General features: G+C 35.7%; 5 protein-coding genes across 7 annotated transcripts; 2 read left to right on the top strand and 3 right to left on the bottom strand.

Moving 5' to 3' along the window:
* Window positions 1-8678: 8678 nt before the first annotated feature.
* On the bottom strand, window positions 8679-10241 carry Nup37 (nuclear pore complex protein Nup37). The gene is made up of 5 exons (XM_066396521.1): window positions 9915-10241; window positions 9682-9861; window positions 9231-9438; window positions 9013-9169; window positions 8679-8954 (listed from the first exon to the last, which is right to left on the bottom strand). Exons 1-5 carry the CDS (start codon window positions 10095-10097, stop codon window positions 8705-8707), a joined length of 978 nt encoding a protein of 325 aa, XP_066252618.1. The 5' UTR covers window positions 10098-10241; the 3' UTR covers window positions 8679-8704.
* A 167-nt stretch (window positions 10242-10408) lies between these two features.
* LOC136412919 (beta-1,3-galactosyltransferase 5) lies at window positions 10409-11576 on the top strand. The gene has a single exon (XM_066396175.1). The coding sequence runs from the start codon at window positions 10467-10469 to the stop codon at window positions 11574-11576; it is 1110 nt and encodes a 369-aa protein (XP_066252272.1). The 5' UTR covers window positions 10409-10466.
* An 11-nt stretch (window positions 11577-11587) lies between these two features.
* On the bottom strand, window positions 11588-13424 carry LOC136412918 (acid phosphatase type 7). Its single transcript, XM_066396174.1, has 5 exons — window positions 13022-13424; window positions 12761-12969; window positions 12187-12705; window positions 11940-12131; window positions 11588-11885 (listed from the first exon to the last, which is right to left on the bottom strand). Exons 1-5 carry the CDS (start codon window positions 13311-13313, stop codon window positions 11748-11750), a joined length of 1350 nt encoding a protein of 449 aa, XP_066252271.1. The 5' UTR covers window positions 13314-13424; the 3' UTR covers window positions 11588-11747.
* A 341-nt stretch (window positions 13425-13765) lies between these two features.
* INTS7 (Integrator complex subunit 7) lies at window positions 13766-18110 on the top strand. Its single transcript, XM_066395977.1, has 14 exons — window positions 13766-13957; window positions 14318-14447; window positions 14507-14608; window positions 14664-15093; window positions 15149-15340; window positions 15393-15541; window positions 15593-15801; window positions 15855-16497; window positions 16549-16689; window positions 16766-16967; window positions 17015-17308; window positions 17580-17685; window positions 17736-17871; window positions 17931-18110. Exons 1-14 carry the CDS (start codon window positions 13870-13872, stop codon window positions 17986-17988), a joined length of 2880 nt encoding a protein of 959 aa, XP_066252074.1. The 5' UTR covers window positions 13766-13869; the 3' UTR covers window positions 17989-18110.
* Window positions 18111-18139: 29 nt separating this feature from the next.
* Window positions 18140-21025, bottom strand: Mocs1 (Molybdenum cofactor synthesis 1). 3 transcript variants are annotated; one of them, XR_010752438.1, is made up of 9 exons: window positions 20886-21025; window positions 20648-20748; window positions 20502-20595; window positions 20282-20449; window positions 19748-19996; window positions 19495-19697; window positions 19209-19440; window positions 18989-19099; window positions 18696-18831 (listed from the first exon to the last, which is right to left on the bottom strand). XR_010752438.1 is itself a non-coding variant. In XM_066395978.1 (8 exons), the coding sequence occupies exons 2-8, from the start codon at window positions 20729-20731 to the stop codon at window positions 18161-18163; spliced, it is 1701 nt and encodes a 566-aa protein (XP_066252075.1). In that variant the 5' UTR covers window positions 20732-20748; window positions 20886-21015; the 3' UTR covers window positions 18140-18160. The 3 variants fall into 3 exon arrangements, 2 of the variants coding, with proteins under 2 accessions (XP_066252075.1, XP_066252076.1); XM_066395978.1 differs by lacking the exon at window positions 18989-19099 and having other exon boundaries at window positions 18140-18831; window positions 20886-21015; XM_066395979.1 differs by lacking the exons at window positions 18989-19099; window positions 20886-21025 and having other exon boundaries at window positions 18140-18831; window positions 20648-20772.
* Between the last annotated feature and the right edge of the window lie 122 nt (window positions 21026-21147).

The raw sequence follows: 21147 nt of genomic DNA, 5'->3' as shown, positions 1-21147 counted from the left end.
GCTTCAATGATCAAATTGGGTGTAATTTATTCATTGACAAGATTTAATTTACTACTGGTGTGCGGCATTCAATGTTGCCTGGTGATCTTGAAATTTTCTAACACTATTCCAGGAATGTATCTATGCTAGACAATCTGGTTTGTTTAGGACTATTCTATGAACTCGTTCGTCCTTGCGCGTTTTTAAATTATGCGTTGCGATTATACGTACGTATGTATATTTGGATGCAGATAAGAATAAAATAGCCATAGATAAGCCTAATCAGGTGCTGAACGGGTTTAACTGGTGTAAATCAGGAGTAGTGGAAAACAAAAGTTTTCACATGTTAATAAATAGCTATGACATTACGGGTATGGTTCGGCGGAGGATGATGTCATGTACAACGTTAGAACTCACTTTATATAAATATTAGATGAAATATTGAAAAACGTGAGGTGAAGTCGTCTTTGAAGAAAAAAAATTTAGCCACAGAATTTTAAATTAGATATGTATGCTACTTATGTAGATTCGAGGGAGTCGAGATCACCTGCAGAACTCACAATGTTAGTTAACTCCTTAAGTTTTGGAGATACAGGGACACTCATTTAACATGCGATTGAACGAGTTCTTGGGGAAAGGTTCTGCGAATTTTATTCATAACGTTGCTAGTTTTCAGATGAGGTCGCAAGTTTCCGATTGGATCTTATAATGATGGAACTACTGCAGTGAACACCAGCCTTGGGAACGCACAATGGGAAAAAAGTAACCCTGAGTTATAAAGATGCCGTACACGTCATTGCCCAATAATCTAACAAAAAGTTTTGGCCTTGACTCATCTTTTTTAGCTACAAACTAATGATGGTTGGATATGGCTGCATAGGGCATGTAAAAACTTGCTTATTACCCACCTCTGGATATTAAAACGTAAGTTCTGACCTGACCCTCATTACCTGATTTTATTTAACATAAATTCTATATCAAACATTATATCTCATTTTTTATAATGGAAAAAAGCCCCTCTTCCTATTACGACTTAATGGTCCTTCCTTCCGTTTTCATTCTTCAGATAGCGAATCCACTGGCTATTTGATACAAAAATCTAATTTAAATCTATTTGAAGTCAGTGTTGTTACCGGAGTTCAATGAATACATTTGGGAAACCGAAAACTATTTTGTTATTAATATGAAGCTATTTCAAGAATACCTTCTTTAGTTTTCTTGCGACATCCTTTTTTAGGCATACTTTGAGCGCATTTTCTAATACTCCTTGGATCAAGTTAGATTAAAATCTTTTTCTAAGGTTCATAATTATTTTTTAAGGTCATAAAAATATTTTCAATGGTTCTCGGTCGCGAGAACTTAAGGATAATTCCTTAGCAGCTTGTCAGCTGTTTAATTACGACTTGCGCGCGTCTGTTTCCATATAAAATAAAGTAGCCAAAAAGTTAGCCAAATTTTATTACTTTGTTTCCTTTTATTTTATGATATTCTGCTGTATAAAGAGGTACCCACCCAGAGACAAAGCACTTCAATTTCTTATTTTATTTTTCTTTTGCTGTATAAACCTGTTTTATTTAATGTTAGAGCATCTGTCAACGACATGGTGCATCTGACAAACTGTTAACGTTCGGCATTTGTCTTCAGGCGAACACCGTGGCCGCCATACACAACAGATCTGGCCCGCCTTTAATTTAATCTAATTATACATTTTTGACGGTTAACGCAGAATACAAAATGAGTCATTTTCAGCAAAAACCACTCTTTATCTTTAAAATAACAATAATTAATATTCTGCAAATATATTCATCAATTGCAAAAACGTGGGCCGTTATTACATAAGCCATTTCCTTCTCGTAACTGGTAAGATTCTTAATTGCTGTTAACGCAAAGATGAGCACGAGAATTTGTACCTACATGCGTAGATACCGAGTTTAAAAATGTTTCAAGTCTTTTAAATGTTCTAATTGGAAGTGAACAAGTTCCCAGCACGTTCACTTTCAGTATCAGAGTCATTATTAAGTGATAATGAGCCATTAGGTGTGTTATAAAAGAGCTGTACACTTTCTTTTCGAGTGCTTGCTCTTAAACGGTGCTTGCCTTATCGCAGATACAACATAGATCTCTTTATACCCATTTATAGAATGCAGTTTAAAGTGGGTTAAAAAAATTACCTATCCGTACTACGTCCTCGTTTACGCAACTCAATGTCGCCTTTATTTACCAAATCGTTCACGCCAAACTTGGCTTATCTCCTTAAAGTCGCTTTAGCTAGATATATAGAATAATTCTAACAGTTTAATTTTATCTTGTAACACGAGGCCACAATTCTTAGATCTTCACTCGTATGTAAAGAGATTAAATTATCTACTTACGACTTTCATCGGGGCTTTCCATGGAATCGCCATTGAGGTGCATGGTGTCCGAGGGCCTATAACGAGAGTCCAACATGGGGGTCACCAACAATCATGGCCTGAAAACCAATAGGAAAATAATTACTACGCACATGTATTACATGAATGTGTGGCTACGTGAGCGCAGACATAAACCATCAGCAAACGTTGAAAAGAATAAGAAAATTTACTGTTGGCAAGAGCCGATAGGAAATAGCCATTAGAATGGATAAAATAATGAAAGGTATCAGCTTGAGAACGGATGTGTGGTTCTTTTGTTGGGTGCACGCTAGGAAAGACTTGAATGAAAGAAGAATCGACATTGTCAGAAGCCATTGTTTCAGGCTCAGTGGTGGAGATACCTGGGCATGGGACTTACACGAATCAACCCATTTCCATGATATGGGATGCCGTTCGTGTGTGCGTACACCTTTGCGCGCGCCAGTGCGATTCGCGTTATTTGCCATTATTTTGCCGCTGTCAGCAATATAATCCAACAACAGGAATCGGCGTTTTAAATTACTAGGGATTTAAGTTGTAAAGTTTACAGCAGGATTAGAAATAAACTAGAGAGCAAAAAACGATATAGTTTCGAAAGACTATATTCTCGCTAGCAGCGCTTAAAAGGGCATTAGCAAAAAGCTAAAAATTAATCATGTTACGATAGTGTCAGCTACACCTACATATATTCCCAATAATAATGCAACTTCACTGTTTTAACTGGTGCGCTTTCTTTCTTGGCAGGTCTCACGTTTTCACCCACATCACCTAACATTCTCCACATTCTTCATTGTCCCAAAAGGTCATTAAAGATCCGATAAATGATATCGAATGCCAACGAATCTCCAAATAGGTAATAGAAACTTAATAAAAATAATTAGAGAATGAAACAGGCATAATCCCATTTCTTTCCCTTCTATTAAACATAAATTGTTGCAATTCAAATTAGCGCAATTTGAGGCTAAATCTCCAATTACTTTTTTCTCAGTTAGCTTTCATGTATCAGGTTGTTCGGAAAGTAATTTCGTTTTTTTATGTGAAAATGAATGACAGTTTTCGTATAATAAACAAATGCTTTATTAAATTATATATTGGCCGTTCTGGTCCAACACCTTTTGCCATCTTTCTGGTAGTAGCATAATTCCACGCTCATAAAATTTTTTGTCTTTGCTGGCAAAAAACTGATCGAGGTGGTTTTTGACCTCATCATTTGAGATGAAAGTTTTACCGTCTAAAAAATTTTGGAGTGACCGGAACAAATAATAATCCGATGGTGCCAGGTCTGGAGAATATGGTGGGTGTGGCATTGTGTCCCATTCAAGCTGTAAAAGCTTTTGGCGAGTGACCAAACTTGTGTGAGGTCTCGCGTTGTCTTGGTGAAACACTACACCTTTTCTGTTGATTAGTTCGGGTCTTTTCTGTTGAAGTGCATCCTTCAGTTTGTCCAGCTGCTGGCAGTAGACTTCCGAATTAATCGTTGTGTTATCCGGTAAAAGCTCAAAAAAAACGATTCCTTTAAAATCCCACCAAACAGACAGCATCACCTTTTTTTGGTGAATATCGGCTTTGGAAATGGTTTGAGTCGATTCATCTTTTTTGCTCCATGACCTCTTGCGTTTGACGTTGTTGTATACAACCCATTTTTCGTCCCCAGTAATGATGCGCTTCAAAAACGGATCATTTTTGTCACGTTTGAGAAGCGAATCGCAGACGTCAATGCGGCGACACAGATTTCTCTCTGTGAGAACATGGGGAACCCATATATCGAGCTTCGAGGATAATCCCAGACCTTTCAAGTGGTCATAAACTGTTGAATTCGATAAATTTAACTTCAATCCGATCTCACGTGTTGTTATTCGACGGTTCGCATCAACTAATGCCTTTATGGCGTCTTTATCAGCTTCAACCGGCCTTCCCGAACGTGGTGCATCTTCGACATCAAAATTGCCAGATCGAAATTTAGAGAACCAGTTCTGACACTGGCGTACTGTCAACACACCTTCTCCATACACATCGGTCAATTTCTTTCTGGCTTGAACAGCATTTTTACCCTTTCTGTAGTAAAACAGTAGGATATGTCGAAAATGCTGCTTATCGCTCTCCATATTTAAAAGGGCACCAACCAAAAACTACTGCGTAGAATTAATTGAAATGTTTCACACACAAGCCTTGTTATATGAGCTCTCAAAGCATATAAAAATTATATGGCTTAAGTGTGAGGTTAAGTGCAAAAAAATACCATTAAATCCTCTGTCGGGAAAAAACGAAATTACTTTCCGAACAACCTAATAGATAGAAAGGTGTTTTGCGTAAGTACTTATAGTTGGAATTAAGCTGATCTTGTACGATCTCCTTGAGATTATTTAAGGCTACGGCAGTGACCGGACAACAATTACTATTATTAATCAGGTAGGGGGTACACGGTGGCACAAATGTACATTCGCTCGATACAGAATGTACCTTTATGCTACGCTTATACGCATTACCACTTTTCGTAATAAACTGGACATGGTTATGCCCAGATAAGGGTTGTCTTGTGTAACGGACATTCCGCTGCTTTTCTTTGTCGACATTAGAATTAGAGCATAATTACGTTTCGTTAAACCGGCATAATTGCAATACCCCGCTGATAAATCAATCTTGTTACTTATCTAAGCGTTACGCTTTTATAAGGTGGACAGTAATTTAGCCGATAACGCCCTTTTAACTGTACTACCCCAATAGGCGTAAAGCTTTATTTTTAATATTTAAGAATGCTGCAACTTCTAATCGCTCTCTTAGATCCAAACTCTATCTCAGATCCTTCTTCACACTCTTTTTGCGTTGTTGCGTCGACTTCGTCAACCTAGTTCCTCTCTTTTGTAAACCTGATTAAGGTGGCAATATTTAACAGTACAATAAATTACTTCGTGAATCGTTCTAGAGTTTGCTATTTCGAGGTCCATTACACAGAGGCAAAAAGTGATCTGTGCACTCGAAAATTTTTGCCTATGATGATGTCACATTCAACCATATAGATTCGGTCCATCGCGGTGTGGGCTGGTCAATTTGCGGGCTAGCAAAATTGGAAATTCCACATTATTAAAAACTTCAAATCTGCTGATCTAAACGGCTGAATGGGTGGGAGTTAAGGGATAATTTTGCAAGCAAGAAGGTGTCTCAATGTGTGTGGGTCACGGATCATGGGTCACGTCACGAGACATTCCTGGCAATGAGACCACTTTTTATGCGTCGCCAATTCGACCAATAAATTGACTAATTAGCTAGATTTCGCCGTATTTCCGATCGAGTTTCAATAATGCAGAACCGACTTGGCATTTCTTAAAGACAATGGCCCAGTACCTGCAGTGACTCAGACGTGGCGTATACCATTTTTAGCAGGCGAAAGACGTCCATAAAGACACTTTAGTCCATATTAAGACCAATATGCCCGAGAATAAATCACCTGAATTATCAAGGGAGTTTTGCGGTATTACCTTTGTAAGAGGTAAAAATTATCGGTCTCATGAACGTTATGGCTGAATGAAAAAAGGCCAATAACTGGACAACCGATCAAGGTTCATTGGCTTTAAGGTGCACTAAACTACCTCAGCACAACTAAAGACAAGGCCAATTTGCCTTGTTTTGAGTCTATTACTTCATTTCAAACGTGTAAACCGAACCTCCTATACAAACGGTTGCGTCAGGTGTCCACACCGCAGGTGGCAGGAAGTTTATCCAGGCCTCTGCCCCCTTGCAATATGTCTCTTAGACCGTGTCTCGCACTGAACATATGCTACTATAATTATTGTTAGGGCGAATACTTCAACCTCCGGCTCCGTTAATTCTGAAAATCGACAATTTCCTTTGAGATGATAGATGCTTAAGTACTTTCTCACCAAGACTTTTCAATGCGGAGAAATAAAGTTTACTTTCAGCAGTACTTCAACCTGTTCAGCAGCGGCGGTACCCGGAACTCAACACAACGTGAACTCGATTTGCATAGGCATTCAAAAAATTTTCTACAACATGTAACGGCAATTGGTACGAATGCTGTGACCCCAATGAATTAATGGCAAAATCCCATTTTCGGTTAAATTAAGAAAACCACTCTTATACATTGACCATTCTCCCTATTTTTTCTTTGAAAAAAATGTGGGTTCTTATTCTTATCATGTAGCTGCCTAATGAACAAACCATAAGAGATTAAACCTCACATTAAACGCTTTAAGTGGACGAAACGATTAAAAAGTTATTAAGCAGCTAGACGGTTATTAGCTCCGTTACTAGTAAAAGGCTGCATTGGACACATGGTGACGCAGCTATATATAATAGATATCGCTGGATCAGTCGCCAGGAAATTTTCTAATTACACTGGTGAAATTTGATTAATTACAATGTACAAACTTGTTGCATGACACGTCATTATAATTGCACCAATCAATTATTCAAAATTCGCACTTTGCATAAATGAAAGTAGCCAACAATTGTTACATTTTTTGCATAATTATTCTGAATAAGGTACTCATGAAAAAGATCATTTTGACTAACAAATAATTTCTGGTAAATGTTACCTAATTTCTATAGGTTGTTATCCTATTGGAGTTTGTAGGTAAGTATTTGTACCTTCTAAAATGGGCCTAAAGAGAATCAAAATTCTTATGGTAAACTAGCTACATCTGAGGTGTATTTAAGTACACAATGCCAGAAATAAGATAGTGCCACATCCAAGAATACATCATACATATCATATACACCAAATACTTTATAGTGAAAAGTGAAAGACGAGACTATGGGTCAACTATTTCAGCTGAGGGTGAGAATCATTAACAGTTATCACAGCACATAATAGCAGCAACTTTCTCATCAATGCAACTTATAACATTACTAACACCTGCAGGCTTATGTACTGAAGGGTAGCTTACTGATGAAGTGTTTGTTCACCAAAATACCTCAGCAATCTGGTCCTGATTCTATGCTTATAACAAGGAGTAACTAGTACACATCGGAAAATAATTGTAAGTAAAATTACTTAAATATATTCTTTTCTTTAATGTAAGGCCGACACTGAGGACACCAGTGCTATACTGCCTTGACATGGCAGGCAAGCAGGCCTGCCTGCCTACCATGGATTTATTAGGCTCTACCACCTTTCCCATAAAAGATCAATTTGTTCAAAAAGGAAGGAAAGTACTATTATCAACAATGAAACTACTATAGCTGCTCAGAAGGTGAGTGGTGAAACTTAGAGACCCAGTGTTCTTCAATTTTGTCTTTGACTTTTTAAACCAATCAACTTAGTCAAAAGTTTCATTCTCACTTTTATATGTTGTTATATGTAGAAGCTAGGCCCAGGGAATCTAGTTGAATATCCCCATTGTTGCATTACAGTATTGTTTTGTAAGATAACTGATCCTCTAAATAAGTAAGTACAATGCACTATCTAATATAACTACTTACATGATAAACATGAAATTAATATCCCAAATATCTTCAGTACTCCAGGTAAACCAAAACGTTGGGAACGTCTCTTTATGAGAAATTTTCTTTATAGAAGGCACTGGTACTCGAAAAGGCACAAAACTATATTACCGAAGTTGAAAGGGCTAGATGGTACTATAACAATCCTCCACACTGACCATACCTAGTATCTCTGAACTTAATGTTTTTATTTTTAGGTCCTCCGTGACCACAAAACCATTAAAATTTAACACTCAACTACTCACGCCTCCTTCTCTCTCACGTTACAATTATGTACGATTTGTTGTATCGACGTCCTTTTCCTTTCCTTCCGCACCTCACAGGTATGGTTATGGAGGTGGAAAATTTTATCTAGCTCCCCACCATTAGTAATTAAATAATATGCTCGAAGTTAATCGAACGGTTGTTGTTTCTGTCTAATGAATGCTGCTCTTACCGGATAAAGAGAAATAGAGATAATTTAGGTTTATGTAGATCGTCTAATTTTAGGCAGTCACGTGAGTTACGAATAGTTTTTTTGATTGGTTTAAAATCGACAAACAAACGAATGCATTCCCGGCTTGCGCTCTTTTATATTTTTTTAAAAATGGTAACAACAAAAGATGAAAAGTTCAAAATCTAGTGTTCAATATGTCTTATACGATTCATTTCTTTCGAGATCCTGAACGGCAATTCTCTCTAGAGCGGGTTAAGTAGTTTCAATAAATCTTTTTAGGTAAGTATTATGTTTCCATGAAATATTTTACGTTGCTATTCCAAAAAATGGAAAATCGACCTTCAATTTGGAGTCTCATCGATGTTCCATACGTACGTAGTGATGTTATTAGAAAAAGGCAGAAAGTCTTTAAAAAGTAGCAAAATTATTTATTTAAAAATCAAAAACTTGTAATTTTCCAAAAACACAACTTTGTATCATCCCCTACACAAACAACTGGATAATGCAGATGCCACTGAACATTAGTTGGCAAAGAAACACTGGCAGTAAGTTTCAAACTTTGTGTAATTGTGTGAACTGCCTTTAAAGACCCATCAAGGCTATTCACTGCAGCCACTAGTTCCCCTTGAGGAGAGAATTTAATATTGCCCCCATTTTCTGAGAAAAGAAGGGTGCTCTGCTGTGGCAAACTACAAGAGATCTTTATGAAACTTATCACCAACCACTGAATTGTATCAATATGCCTACCAAGGCTTAGTTAAATCCCACAATAATAATTCACCAAGCTGCAAAGTGCCTAATATTCGACTGTCAGAAGGTGCCCAATGGGCTGATGATAGAGACTTTGCAAAATCTAGAGACAAAATAGGTGTCTCAGTTTCTGTGTTGAAAAACTTAACTAGACCTAAAAATTGAATCTTAATAATTCACAGAAACTTTTCCTTAACAATAAAAAAAGCTACTACCAATTTTTTCTGCCACCAATAATTTTCCAGGATCAGATCTGTGCCATGCCACAGTTATTGCAGCAGAAGTCAAATGGAAAGTGCTTTTCAGCTTAAATTTATCACAGCACCATATTTTAACTGTATTGTCATCACTTGCAGAAGCCAAATACATATTTTCCGAATCAAAAGAGATATCATTGATATAGCTGGTGTGTCCAGTTAAAACCTATTACCATGGAATAAGGAAAAGTTATAAAAGTCCAACCCAATGCCTTTAAAGTGGCATCCTAAAAGGAAGCCATCTTACAATGCTCATTTTATCAACTGCTAATACAAATTTTTGTGACTGTTTCATTTGGGCACTTGATAAGCAAAGGGCTTCCTTTTTTGATTCCATCTTAATCTTCTTCTCTGGTATCATCTACTATCACTCCTGAAAAATAACAAAAGGGCTTCAACTCAATCTCACCTTACACAAATTATTCTCTTGTAAATCACTTTCAAAAATTCGTATTTTATAATCAGTGCCTGCTGCAGTGAATATCACTTGATTGGGTACCACTGTCAGGGACATATTTGGGGATATACCAAGGGCAGTGCATCTGGTAGGGTGTGCAAACTCATATACTTTCTCAATAAGAATGTTTTCCTGAATGATATTAAAGCTTATGTAATTTATAACAGTGTATTTTATTAATTTACCTTAAACAGTAGACGTACGAATAATATTTTATTCTCGAAAGAGAGCAGTATTACATCTTTAGTCCATTCAAATGGAGAAAAATGAATGTGGTGTATTTGGCCATAGTCTTTGAAATCTTTCACGTAAGTTGGTTGAGAGAATTTGTTTCTTTGGGCTTCGGTTTCGTAGAAGTCAATTATCATTTTATCAATTTTTTTATTCTTCTGGTAACAGTTTAATATTGTAACAGCTTTTTCAAAATTAAAAAGAAAAACAAAGCTTCAGAAGGTTCAAGATAATTTGAGGTTATGATGCACAAATTTGTACAAATTATAGAAAATCACAAATCTGCTAAACTGTGGCAACATCGCTCGTTTATTCAAATATAAATAAAACACAAACATGTTATTGTCTTTACACGCATTATTGCCAGATTTACACGCTCAATTGCCTAACTGAAGATTTTTTGTAAATAGTAGTTCAGTCAGAATTAATTATCCAAATGTTGGTCACTGATATCTAATTTTCAAGTGAAAACTTACCCCAAACCTACGAAAAAAGAATGTGTAACCATGTCAATATTCAACAAGAAACGTATTGTATTAGCATCAATGCTAATAATCTTCCTAATTGTTGTGTTCAACCTCATTGAAAAGAACAGCTTGAATACCACTACCTTAGGAGGAACAGTCAATGCCGATTACCTTAAATCAACCAATAAACCTGCCAAATTATTTAATACTACTTTCAAATATCTTCTCAATGCCAAGCTGATGTGCAATGTTACAGGTGATAATCTCCTTGCAGTTTTCATCATTACATCCTACTTTGGAAACACAGAGATTAGGAACATAATTCGTAAGACTTTCAATAAAGAATCCCTCAAAAAACTACCTCTAAAAAAGGTATTTTTACTTGGTGAAACTCACAAAGACAAATTCACGAAACAACAAACAATACAACTGGAGAGTGAAAAATTTGAAGATATAGTTCAAGGAAATTTTATAGAGGCATATAGAAATTTAACATACAAGCACACAATGGGTTTAAAATGGGCTGGAATGTATTGTCCGAATGTGAAATATGTTATAAAAATGGATGATGATACTATAATTAATATGCATAAACTTGAATACATTTTAAATTCCTTGGAAAAGATCGGAAAACATCCTTTTATCGCTGGATATAAAATGAATAAATTGAAACCTATTAGAGTCCCAACAAATAAATGGTTTGTTACCTCACAAGAATATTTTCCAAATCTCTACCCTACATTTGTCTCAGGGTGGTTTTATGTAACCACCCCACAAGTAGCACTTGCACTGAGTACTTCAGCAAGCTATTACAAGTTTTTTTGGATTGATGATGTGTTCGTCACAGGTATTCTTGCTAATGCACTCAAAATCCAGATCTATGACATTAGCAAGTACTTTGTGGTTAATGCAGAATTTCTGCAATGCTGCCTTCAAGACTTTGACAAAGCCATTGACTGTGATAAATATATAGGACCTAATGGAGGAGATGTTAATATGTTTTTGAGGTTTAATGAGAAGGCTGAGATATGTGTGGAGATTAATAAATGTAACAATAGGTCTGCTCCTTTAAATGATACATGTATAGCAAAAAAGAAAGTGATTCTGGGACGAGGAAATCCTGTGATAAAATCAGTTAAGCTTAAATAAAATCTATTAACTGTTATTACCAATTTATTCTATTGTCTTTTTGTACTTATTAATATTATAACAATATAAATAATAAATATAACAAGAAATAAAAGATTAATTTTTGTTAATGAAATAGTGAATGCAATATGTCAATAATTAAGAATGAAATTCAAGTCAATATCTATTAATTCAATCAATTTTATTAAAATTTTTCAACCTCATTTCCTCAACTCTCTGCCAATCAATTTTTGAGTTTGGGTAAGACCCATGAGAATCTTTTATTAACCATACTGAATCAATAATCTGACCCTGCTTATCATCCGACACCTGCAACAAATTTGACAGACTTTTATGCATCAATCAGTAATTATTGTTACTTACCTGCTCCCAGTAAATATGTGTGTTGTTAAAAACCTTTAATCGAGTGTACCCATAATCTCTACTTGAAAATGCAGACCAAGGGGGCCTTGCATTAAACCCATCAGTACCCTCCCTACAACCAGCTGAACCTGTCACAAAGTGAACTGGGGCCTTTGGATTGGTGTAAGGCGTTTCATAGCTCCCATTAAAGATCTGACAATTACAATTCAAATATAACAAGTGAAGACAAGGAAACTAAACATAATACTTGATAATTATAAATTGGCCATAATCTTTCATAACTATGCTCATGTGCCCAAATTTCCAAATCAACGCCATAGTTATAAAATAGATCTTCAAGGCCAAAGAAATGCAAAAATGGCAGTCCTACTCTTGTCAAGGTTTCATGATGAGTACAATCATCAGTGTTATTGTTGCTACAATACATTGGTCTGTGACCCATAACAATGATCCAAGGATGTTTTTCTCTATTCTCAGGCAAATTGGCCTTCACCAAATCATCTACTAGCCACTCATATTGGAAAACTACACTCTTAAATCCATAGTTTATGAAATAGTAAAGTTCAGTGGATATGGAAATTATGTGCATAGGACCAATATCAAAACTGTAAGATACAGATTGCCTTCCACCTGGCATACTAAATCTCTCTCTGTAGTGACTAAAATTATAAGCTTCTTCATGATTGCCTGGACAAGTCATGTAAGGCAAATATGCAGCAACAGGCTCAATTTGTCTCATGAATTCATCTCCAATTCTCCCATTATCCTTTTTTTTTTAAACAAGTTTAATAAATTGTTTAGTTTAATGATTAAATACTTACAGTATCCATATCATAGGCAAAATCCCCTACATGCAGCACTGCATCATAAAGCCCCATTTGTGTTTCTTCTTGCAAGCGTGCTAGTGATTGGGCATTCTCATTTCCCATATCCCCATAAATAACCAAATGAGGAGACCAACTGTTACCAGCAGGAGTGGTTTTAAACCAGAACAAATTTGACCATCCTAAGTCACTACCACAATGATAAACTGAAATATTTCCATTTTGGTATATGAATATAATGTTTAACTTGCTGCTTACAGTATTTGCTATCAGGAGCCAAATTATTCAATGTTACTCTATGTATATACTGAGTATGTTTATGTGGTCCCCCATCAACAAACTTGTTAGAGGAGCCTTTAACCTTCAAAATCAGGCCATCAATCCCATATTCCACAATTGAATCAGGTGTGTCACTGAAGGTTGTCCAAGTTACAACTATTTGAAGTGTAGTGTTACCGAAGGCAATGTGAACTTGCTCAGGTTGATAGTACAACACAGAACTGCAACGCACCATGCAAGGGAGGAAACATAGTATTAAATACCACATCATTTATGGATAAGTAGATAGAATTATTGTTATTAGAAGTGTTAATACAGCATATGAGAAGAAAAATATGGCACTTATTATAGTGATACCACTACTTAACTTTAGTCAAAAATAGTGTTAAATGGCCAGCGTTGCTTCATATTATAGACAATGTTATCTGCATTTCTTCATAAATTTCAGGTTAATGTTGCAAAACACTTTGTTTGCTCTTTCATATTTTTAAAACAAATTTAAATCAATTGATAAACAAACACAAAATATTTATCTTCTGACGGAAATAAGGTACATTCGATAATGAAAATACAAAAGAACTGTCGGATATAAACATATAGTTATCAGTCTTTAATGATATATGTTAGAAAGAGATAAGATATTGTTGGAAGAATTCGAATTCTAATAAGCGTTGATTACATTTGCCAAATTAGGTTACGGAAAGCAACTTAACCAAATTGTTTCATGTTTGTGTTTATCCGCTAATTAATTAAAAAGTTTATTTAAATTGTTATAATTTAGTATTTGTAAACTTTCCTGAGTGAAAAAAGTCCCAAATCGTAGAGAAATGTTAGGAGTACGAGTTACTAGTTTCAACGAGAACTTAGGAGAACCTGAGCAGGACGCAAATTCAGCACTAACTGAGCTAGATAAAGGTACTCATACAAATATTGAAACTTGAATTTACCAAATCTCTGAACTTTATTCAACTTTTGGACAACGTAGAGAAAGAGTCTCTTATATAACCATGTATATAATAGTCTATGATGGTATTGGGCAGTTGTCTTAAATTGTGGCTATAAAACACATATTTATCTTTGTGCAGGAATTTTGGACAATATACTAGCTATACTATGGGATTGTCAGTTGCAGGCCTCAGGCCTTTGTGCTAGTAATTAATTGATTTTTTTCTTGACATGTTCTCAATTTTCCTCTGTTCAACATTTTATCTAATTCATTTATTATATTATATTTAGTCCTAACAGAGGATTGGGCTTTACAAAGGTTTTCTTTAGGTCTAAGATCGGGCAAAGTAGGTGAGCAATGTGAGGCCATAGTTAGATTTCCTAAATTATTTGAGAAATATCCATTTCCAATACTCATCAATGCTTCTCTACTCAAATTGGCAGAAGTTTTCCGCATGGGGTAAGTACTTAGATTTAAATTCTTCTTAACATTATTGATCTAATATCTATTAATCTTAGAAACAATTTCTTACGTCTTTGTGTGTTAAGGGTTTGCCAACAAAGTGAAAAGCATTTAGATAAAATTTCAAATGTTGATGAGTTTGTTAGGAGAATATACAGGTAAATCTATTTTACATCAACACCAAAGATTACTAGATTGAGAGAAAATTTTTAGTGTCATTCACTCAAATGATCCAGTTGCCAGGGCAGTCACATTAAGGACTTTTGGTGCAGTTGCTGCAATTATTCCTGAAAGGCAACAAATCCATCATAGCATACGGAGAAGTTTAGATTCCCATGATAATGTTGAGGTTGATGCGGCTATTTTTGCCGCAATTTTGTTTGCAGCACAATCTAAGACATTTGCTGTCAGTATGTGCAATAAAGTATCAGACATGATCCAAGGCCAAGCAACTGCAGCAAACATGAAGCTGCAGTTGATTCCAATCCTTCAATACATGCATCATGACACAAGTACTGCAGCCATGGTACGAACATTGTGCTTAGATCTTTTGCCCAGCTATCCTGCCCAAGATTTTGTGCTAGTCATTCTGAATACACTTACTAAGTTGGCAGCTGCCACCTTAGTTAACATTTCTAGTCAGGTATTTAAATTTATGCTTTTTTAATAAAAGATTCTGTTTTTTTTTAACTACGTAGGTCACTTTATTGTTAAAATATTTGAAAACTGATCCAAGATGGGAGGTCAAATCCAAGACTTTACAGCATCTGTATGAATTGGCTAAGCCTGGCTCTCATTTATGGCCACCTGGTGCTGTTGATGATTTGATAGATTATGTCTTGTCAACTAACAGAAATAAGATACTTATGCCAGGGTTGTGTGTTTTGCAAGTAGGTTTAAAGACTATTGTTACACATTGCTGTATTATTATATGAATTGCAGGTTCTCATGGAATCTCCAAGCATGTTATGCTTTCAGCACAAATCCTCCAATACCAAATTAAGGAAACTGTGTGGCAAACATGCTTACTCACCTTATGCTAGTATTGCAGCCCAATCAATACAAATACTATCACAAATATTATGTGTCTGGTAGGATTATTGTCAAGTAAAATTCTATTAATTTCTTTTTAAAAAAATTAGCTTTTGTGAAAATCTGCAACCAGATGGGACAGAGGAAGTCATTACTTCACTGGAAACTTTAATTCTCTTCCTGACATGTTCAGAGAAACAAATTCATTGTAAACATCTAAAAATTGCACTGAAGTGTGCTGTTAGATTATGTGAAGCCAAACCTGAATACTGTGACACTTTTGTGGATTTGATGGGGTGCAAACTTGATAATATTGATGGTAGATAATTTTTAAAATGCTTTAAGCTCATTCACATTATTGAATCTTTCTAGGTGATTATACCATAGCGATTTGTGAAGCTTTGGGTGCAATTGGCGGGCTAAAGCCTGAATCACTGCTTCCTCAACTTCAAACAGTTATCGATCTCCTTAATTCAATTTCAAAGCTGGAACATCCTAGCAAAACGCAAATTAGCACTAAAATAATGCTCTGCACCTTGATATTCCAGCTATTGTCTTGTTTCAAGTGGAATGAAGATACTCAAAACGCGATTTTCGCCAGTGTTGATTGTAACGATTTGTGGTCAAATTATTGTATTGGTAGGGCAGCAGTCCGTTACGGACACCATCATATTGGGACACTCATTTTCAAACATTTGACAGAACAAGTTAGTTCGGAGCATTTCCACTTTTGGCTGGCTTGCCTTAAAGAAATGTCTGAAGCTGAATCAATACTATATAAAGATGATTCTAGTACCCTAGTAACTAGGTTGGACAAAGCTGTCATTCATTACAATAAAGCAATAGCAGCTTTAAAAGCTGCTAGTACTCCATCCCATAATCTCTCATTTCAAGCCGAATATATGAGAATTCGAGCAGAATTCCTACAATGTCTGGCTCAATTAATTTATACTTGTAATATTTTGTGTATAGTCCCACCTCCTGCAATTGCAGCCACGATTGTGCAAAACACTAGGTAAGTTCCGAATTTCTAAGTCTTGTTGGTCGTTGAATTGTATTGTTAAAGAGACGAGCATCAGAGGTACGGCTATATTACCAATCAAATGAGAAAATGCGTTAAGGAGTTCAAAAACTGTGGTGATCTGCATTGGAAATTGTATCAAACTGCCTTTGATGCCGATCCAGTGACATTGGAGAATATGCAGATGTAAGAAGCAGATTGATTGCAATGGGAATAATAAAATCTTTAAACTGTATAAAAATCCATTATGGATGTTTTTTAGTCTTCAGCAAATGTGTGTTCTTATGGAACAATGCCTGGAGACTGTATGCACGAGCGGATCAAAAATACGGGAAGGTCCAATGGAATTCGGTAGTAAGAACTTAAACCTAGACTCACGACAACTGGTGAAGGCTTGCGAAAGCGCTTTAAAGGCCGCCCAAAATCTCTTGCCAGATGGTGCTGCCTCTACAATAACCCACAAAGTAAAACACCTATTCTTTTGATTTCTTTCAACTACTTTTTTCTTTAGCAAGTAGAAATTCTCAAAAAAATCGTGGAAATCTTGGTTAACGCCAGTCTTCCAGTGCCTCGTTTCTTTTTCCAAGTTCTCCAATCGACCAGCGTCAAATTAGCCATTTCTCCTCAGCCTCGGGTCATGGGGGAGTTTATCAGTGTCCAGGCAGGTTCCCAGTTGGCTGTTAAAGTAGAGGGAGTTATACAACATGGAATGAAAGCAGGATTGTTTAGGAAAATAGAACAAGTGGTTATTTGTGTGACTTCTCAATTGCAGAGTCCTGCGAAGAATAAAGATATTGATCCAAAGGTGATACCACAAACTAATTAGTAAAATTTTTGTCAAATTCAAAATCAAGTTCTTTGAAGAGCTGGAATGGGCAGAAATGTCTTTTAGCGTAAGAATATTAATTGAAAAATGTTGCAAAGTTTTCTTTACATAGTCACCCATGAAGAAAAATCGCTGACCACACCAAATCATTAGAGAGTACCGAAATATTTAATTTATGCGAAATTTGGTTTTGAATTTAACTTGAAAATTTCGCTGTTTCCATTTCAATCGCCAACTACTGCATTTGCAGGTTTTAGAGCAAGTTTCAATGCTTACGCAAACCGTGACACCACACAAAGACTTTTTCTCTGCCCAGTTTCTGTTGGCTTTCCCAAGGGGTGGACAATACCTCTTAGGTAACACTATTGAAATTATAGGATGATTGAGATCTAACTGTTGTTTTTAGCCATTGAAGCGTCGGTTGTAGATGAGCAGAGCAATATGTGGAAAACCGGTCCTAAAAGTTCTCTTACCGTTAAAGTGCCTGAAGAGCAGAAGCTAATGCCAATCAGTGTGCCTGGAATATCGACAAATTCGAATGTGTAAGTGATCAGGCATGATTGTCAGGGTCGTGATTTGTGATTGAAACTGTTATTTTTAGCATTTTAATGCCTGAAGATAGCTTATTTGTGAAGCCCCATCAAAAGAAATTCCTTTAACCTGAATTAAACCAATAGTTTTATTCACGGTAAATATGTATTATATAAAAATAGGTAAGTTTTTATAATCTAAATAAACATGTTTTTGTATTATAAAAATATATATTTTAATATAAAAATAATCTTAGGCGATGTTAATAATAATCCTATAGAAACTTTTTACCAATTATATTTACATTGATCCGACAAAAGGGGTCAACCTCGTGATAGGCCTATGATCATAATCTCTGAGTTTCACTTCTTCTTTCACAAAGTTCTCACTGCTACCCCCGGTTTTACTCACCAAGCAAACATCCGTGATCACAATATCCCGGCTAACAGCCTTACACATGTCATATATGGTCAAAGCAGCCACACTGACCGCAACCAGGGACTCCATTTCTACCCCAGTCCTGCCCTCGCACTGAATTTCAGATAAAAGCTGAACTTCCTCTTCTTCTTCGTTTAAGGCCGCGGTTACTTTAATTTTGCTTAAGTTAATATTATGGCACAGTGGAATAATCTCTGAAGTCTTCTTAGCCCCGATAATACCGGAAATTTGGGCAATGCTAAGCACATCCCCCTTCTTAACCGCATTTTCGCTGATGAGTTTCGTAATTTTACGTCCAACTTTGACTATAGCTCTGGCTTTAGCTGTGCGAACGGTGACGGGTTTTTCAATTATATCCACCATTGTAGCTTTGCCCTGTTGATTTACATGGGTCAAGTTAGTTTTGGAGGTGTTTTCAGTGGAGTAGAGACGAATGTTTCTGGAATTTGCTGTTACAGTTGGTCCATAAAGATGAGAGAAGTGCTTAGACATTAAAGGAAATGAGAATCGTTGTTTTGGAATTGCCGGTTTGTCTGCAAATTGGAGATTTAAAATTAAAGATAGAATGTGTATGTGTGAATAATGATTGTTCTCATAAAGATTTAGGTTTCACATGATTCTTAAATTTTTTTAAAATTTAAATCCATGCATGCAGTAAGTGTACACGTTTACGCTTTAGATATTCATTACCTTTTTTAATAAAGAGGGAAAATTAGTTTTTATTCTATAGAAAAACCTACACGTGCTATCCACCAATAAGAATCATTGGGCGATTTTCCATTTGCGATAAATTGAACATGCCTGTAAAGAACAATTATAATGCTTTCCTCCACACTACATTAAACAATCCTTTTCTTCACATTAGGCATGCATTTACTATAGCTAACAATAGTTAATAGTCAATAGTTACCAGCATGCTGTTTCTTTTTCCTCTTCACTGCAGCCCCAATAAGAGCCATTAAATCATTCTCAGAGCATTTTGCTCTTAGTGCATCTCGCAATGAGATTTCAGTGTTGCCAAACAGACAAACTTTCAAATTTCCATCAGCTGTCAATCTTAGACGATTGCATGAGTTACAGAAGTGATCACTCATTGATGTTATGAAACCTACATGGCCCTTGTAGCCTGGAACTTTCCAAGCCTAAAAGGTGTTTTAATTCTGTATAAACACAACTACTAAGACATACATACGTACTTTTGATGTGTCATTAAGGCCATTATCTATAGGATAGAATCCAGAATAAACGCTTTTTATTTCGTCCAACATCTGCTTGTAAGACACCATTTTGTTTTCATTCCACTTGTTCCCCATAAAGGGCATATATTCTATAAAACGCACATCTATATCTTTGTCCTTAGTAAGATCCACAAAGTCTAATAACTCAGAGTCATTCAAGTCTAACAATAACGATATTTTAGAAATGATAAAAGTGCCACTATTATAGTACCTTTCATTATAACACAATTAATTTTAACAGGACTATACCCCAACTGAAGAGCTAAATCTATACCCATCATCGCGCGCTTCCAACCATTTCTACGTGTAATTTTCTCATATTTATCCGCTTTAAGAGTATCCAAACTGATATTTAGGACATCCAAGCCAGCCTTTTGTAAAGCGACTAACTGTCTTGTTAAAGTGAGCCCATTTGTTGTCATAGCAACAGTTTCAAGACCAGTTAGTGACTTGAGCTTCCCTATTTTGAAATTTTTTGTCAAATTGAAAACAGGTGCAAGCAAAAGGAACCGATTCTGTACTTTAGAGAGCAGTTGTCTTCCTGGAGAAGAGGAAATTCTTTTCTTTTTTGAAGATTAATAAGCAGTAACGTTGACTATTGATAGAACAATAAAAAATTCATTTAATACTCCTATTTGTAATTGTGACATATTTATTCCAGATTCCACTTGGCTTAAATATTTGGTAAAGTATTCTTTCATTGATTCTACTCCCCAGAGTACAGATTTCACCTCAAAAGACTTACCAATTATTTCGACAAGATCTTTTCTGATTGTTGGTTCTCCACCTGTGAGGCGTATTTTATTCACCCCTTGCTTAACAAACAATTCAGAAATTTTTATAATCTCATTAGTGGTCAATAGGTTTGGTTTTTGTGAAAGAATTACCCCTTCTTCGGGCATACAATATTGACCTACAATAGAGGATAATATCACCAGATACATGAAGAAAAACAAGGCTCGTACACCTGAGGTTGCATCTTTCAGTGAGAGATATTCGCAAATAAGTGTGGTGTCGACCAAATGTATCTGTTAGAGAATTTTCTGCAGGTATTGGCACCTAATAAATTTGTCTAATAAGATCAAGAATCAGAGGTCTAATAAATATTTACCTGTTTTTGGAGTGGAACAGTAGAAATAAGCCTTATTGAAGAGTTCAGTGATCGATAAATGCCACATTTTACAAAGTTAATCATATTGGTAACAAGATAAACTGGAATGAGGTCAATTGTATGTACGACAAGAAATTTTTTATACAAACCGATAATCGAACTTGCTTATAAATCAATAGACATTAAACCACACCAAAAAACCTTATGAGAACTAGGAGACTGGCAAAACCTTCCTTACCTTATCCTTCTAATCGTGATCAAATATTAAATTGACTAATATTGCCTTTGAGTCTTTCTAATATTGACTTTATAACAATTGTTTATTATTTACTATTAATAATTTCTTTTCATTTTTATTAACATTACTTGTTAATCAGTTCATTTGTTTATATTCTCAAATACCCAAAGTTCGAAAACAAAGTGAAATGTCAAAATTGACAGTGACACTAATAGAACTCGACATTGATTCTACTAGCTGTCTTTTACACATACAAAGAATA

The sequence above is a fragment of the Euwallacea similis genome, chromosome 13 (assembly GCF_039881205.1).
Source record: "Euwallacea similis isolate ESF13 chromosome 13, ESF131.1, whole genome shotgun sequence".
NCBI lineage: Eukaryota > Metazoa > Arthropoda > Insecta > Coleoptera > Curculionidae > Euwallacea > Euwallacea similis.
This window is presented reverse-complemented; position numbering and strand designations above follow the sequence as displayed.

Excerpts from the sequence above, each read along its gene's own strand:
- LOC136412918 (XM_066396174.1), bottom strand. The coding sequence starts at position 13,313 with ATGATGTGGTATTTAATACTATGTTTCCTCCCTTGCATGGTGCGTTGC. Across the intron at positions 12,706-12,760 it reads TTGCCTATGATATGGATACT|GATAATGGGAGAATTGGAGA; the intron begins GTAAGTATTTAA and ends TAAAAAAAAAAG. Across the intron at positions 12,132-12,186 it reads GGCCAATTTATAATTATCAA|ATCTTTAATGGGAGCTATGA; the intron begins GTATTATGTTTA and ends TGTAATTGTCAG.
- INTS7 (XM_066395977.1), top strand. The coding sequence starts at position 13,870 with ATGTTAGGAGTACGAGTTACTAGTTTCAACGAGAACTTAGGAGAACCT. Across the intron at positions 15,341-15,392 it reads CAGGGTTGTGTGTTTTGCAA|GTTCTCATGGAATCTCCAAG; the intron begins GTAGGTTTAAAG and ends TATGAATTGCAG. Across the intron at positions 17,309-17,579 it reads ATAAAGATATTGATCCAAAG|GTTTTAGAGCAAGTTTCAAT; the intron begins GTGATACCACAA and ends CTGCATTTGCAG.
- LOC136412919 (XM_066396175.1), top strand. The coding sequence starts at position 10,467 with ATGTCAATATTCAACAAGAAACGTATTGTATTAGCATCAATGCTAATA.
- Nup37 (XM_066396521.1), bottom strand. The coding sequence starts at position 10,097 with ATGATAATTGACTTCTACGAAACCGAAGCCCAAAGAAACAAATTCTCT. Across the intron at positions 9,862-9,914 it reads TCGTACGTCTACTGTTTAAG|GAAAACATTCTTATTGAGAA; the intron begins GTAAATTAATAA and ends AATATCATTCAG. Across the intron at positions 8,955-9,012 it reads TGGGATTTAACTAAGCCTTG|TTTGCCACAGCAGAGCACCC; the intron begins GTAGGCATATTG and ends GATCTCTTGTAG.
- Mocs1 (XM_066395978.1), bottom strand. The coding sequence starts at position 20,731 with ATGATTAACTTTGTAAAATGTGGCATTTATCGATCACTGAACTCTTCA. Across the intron at positions 20,596-20,647 it reads CTGTTCCACTCCAAAAACAG|GTGCCAATACCTGCAGAAAA; the intron begins GTAAATATTTAT and ends CAAATTTATTAG. Across the intron at positions 18,832-19,208 it reads GAAAAAGAAACAGCATGCTG|ACAAACCGGCAATTCCAAAA; the intron begins GTAACTATTGAC and ends TCCAATTTGCAG.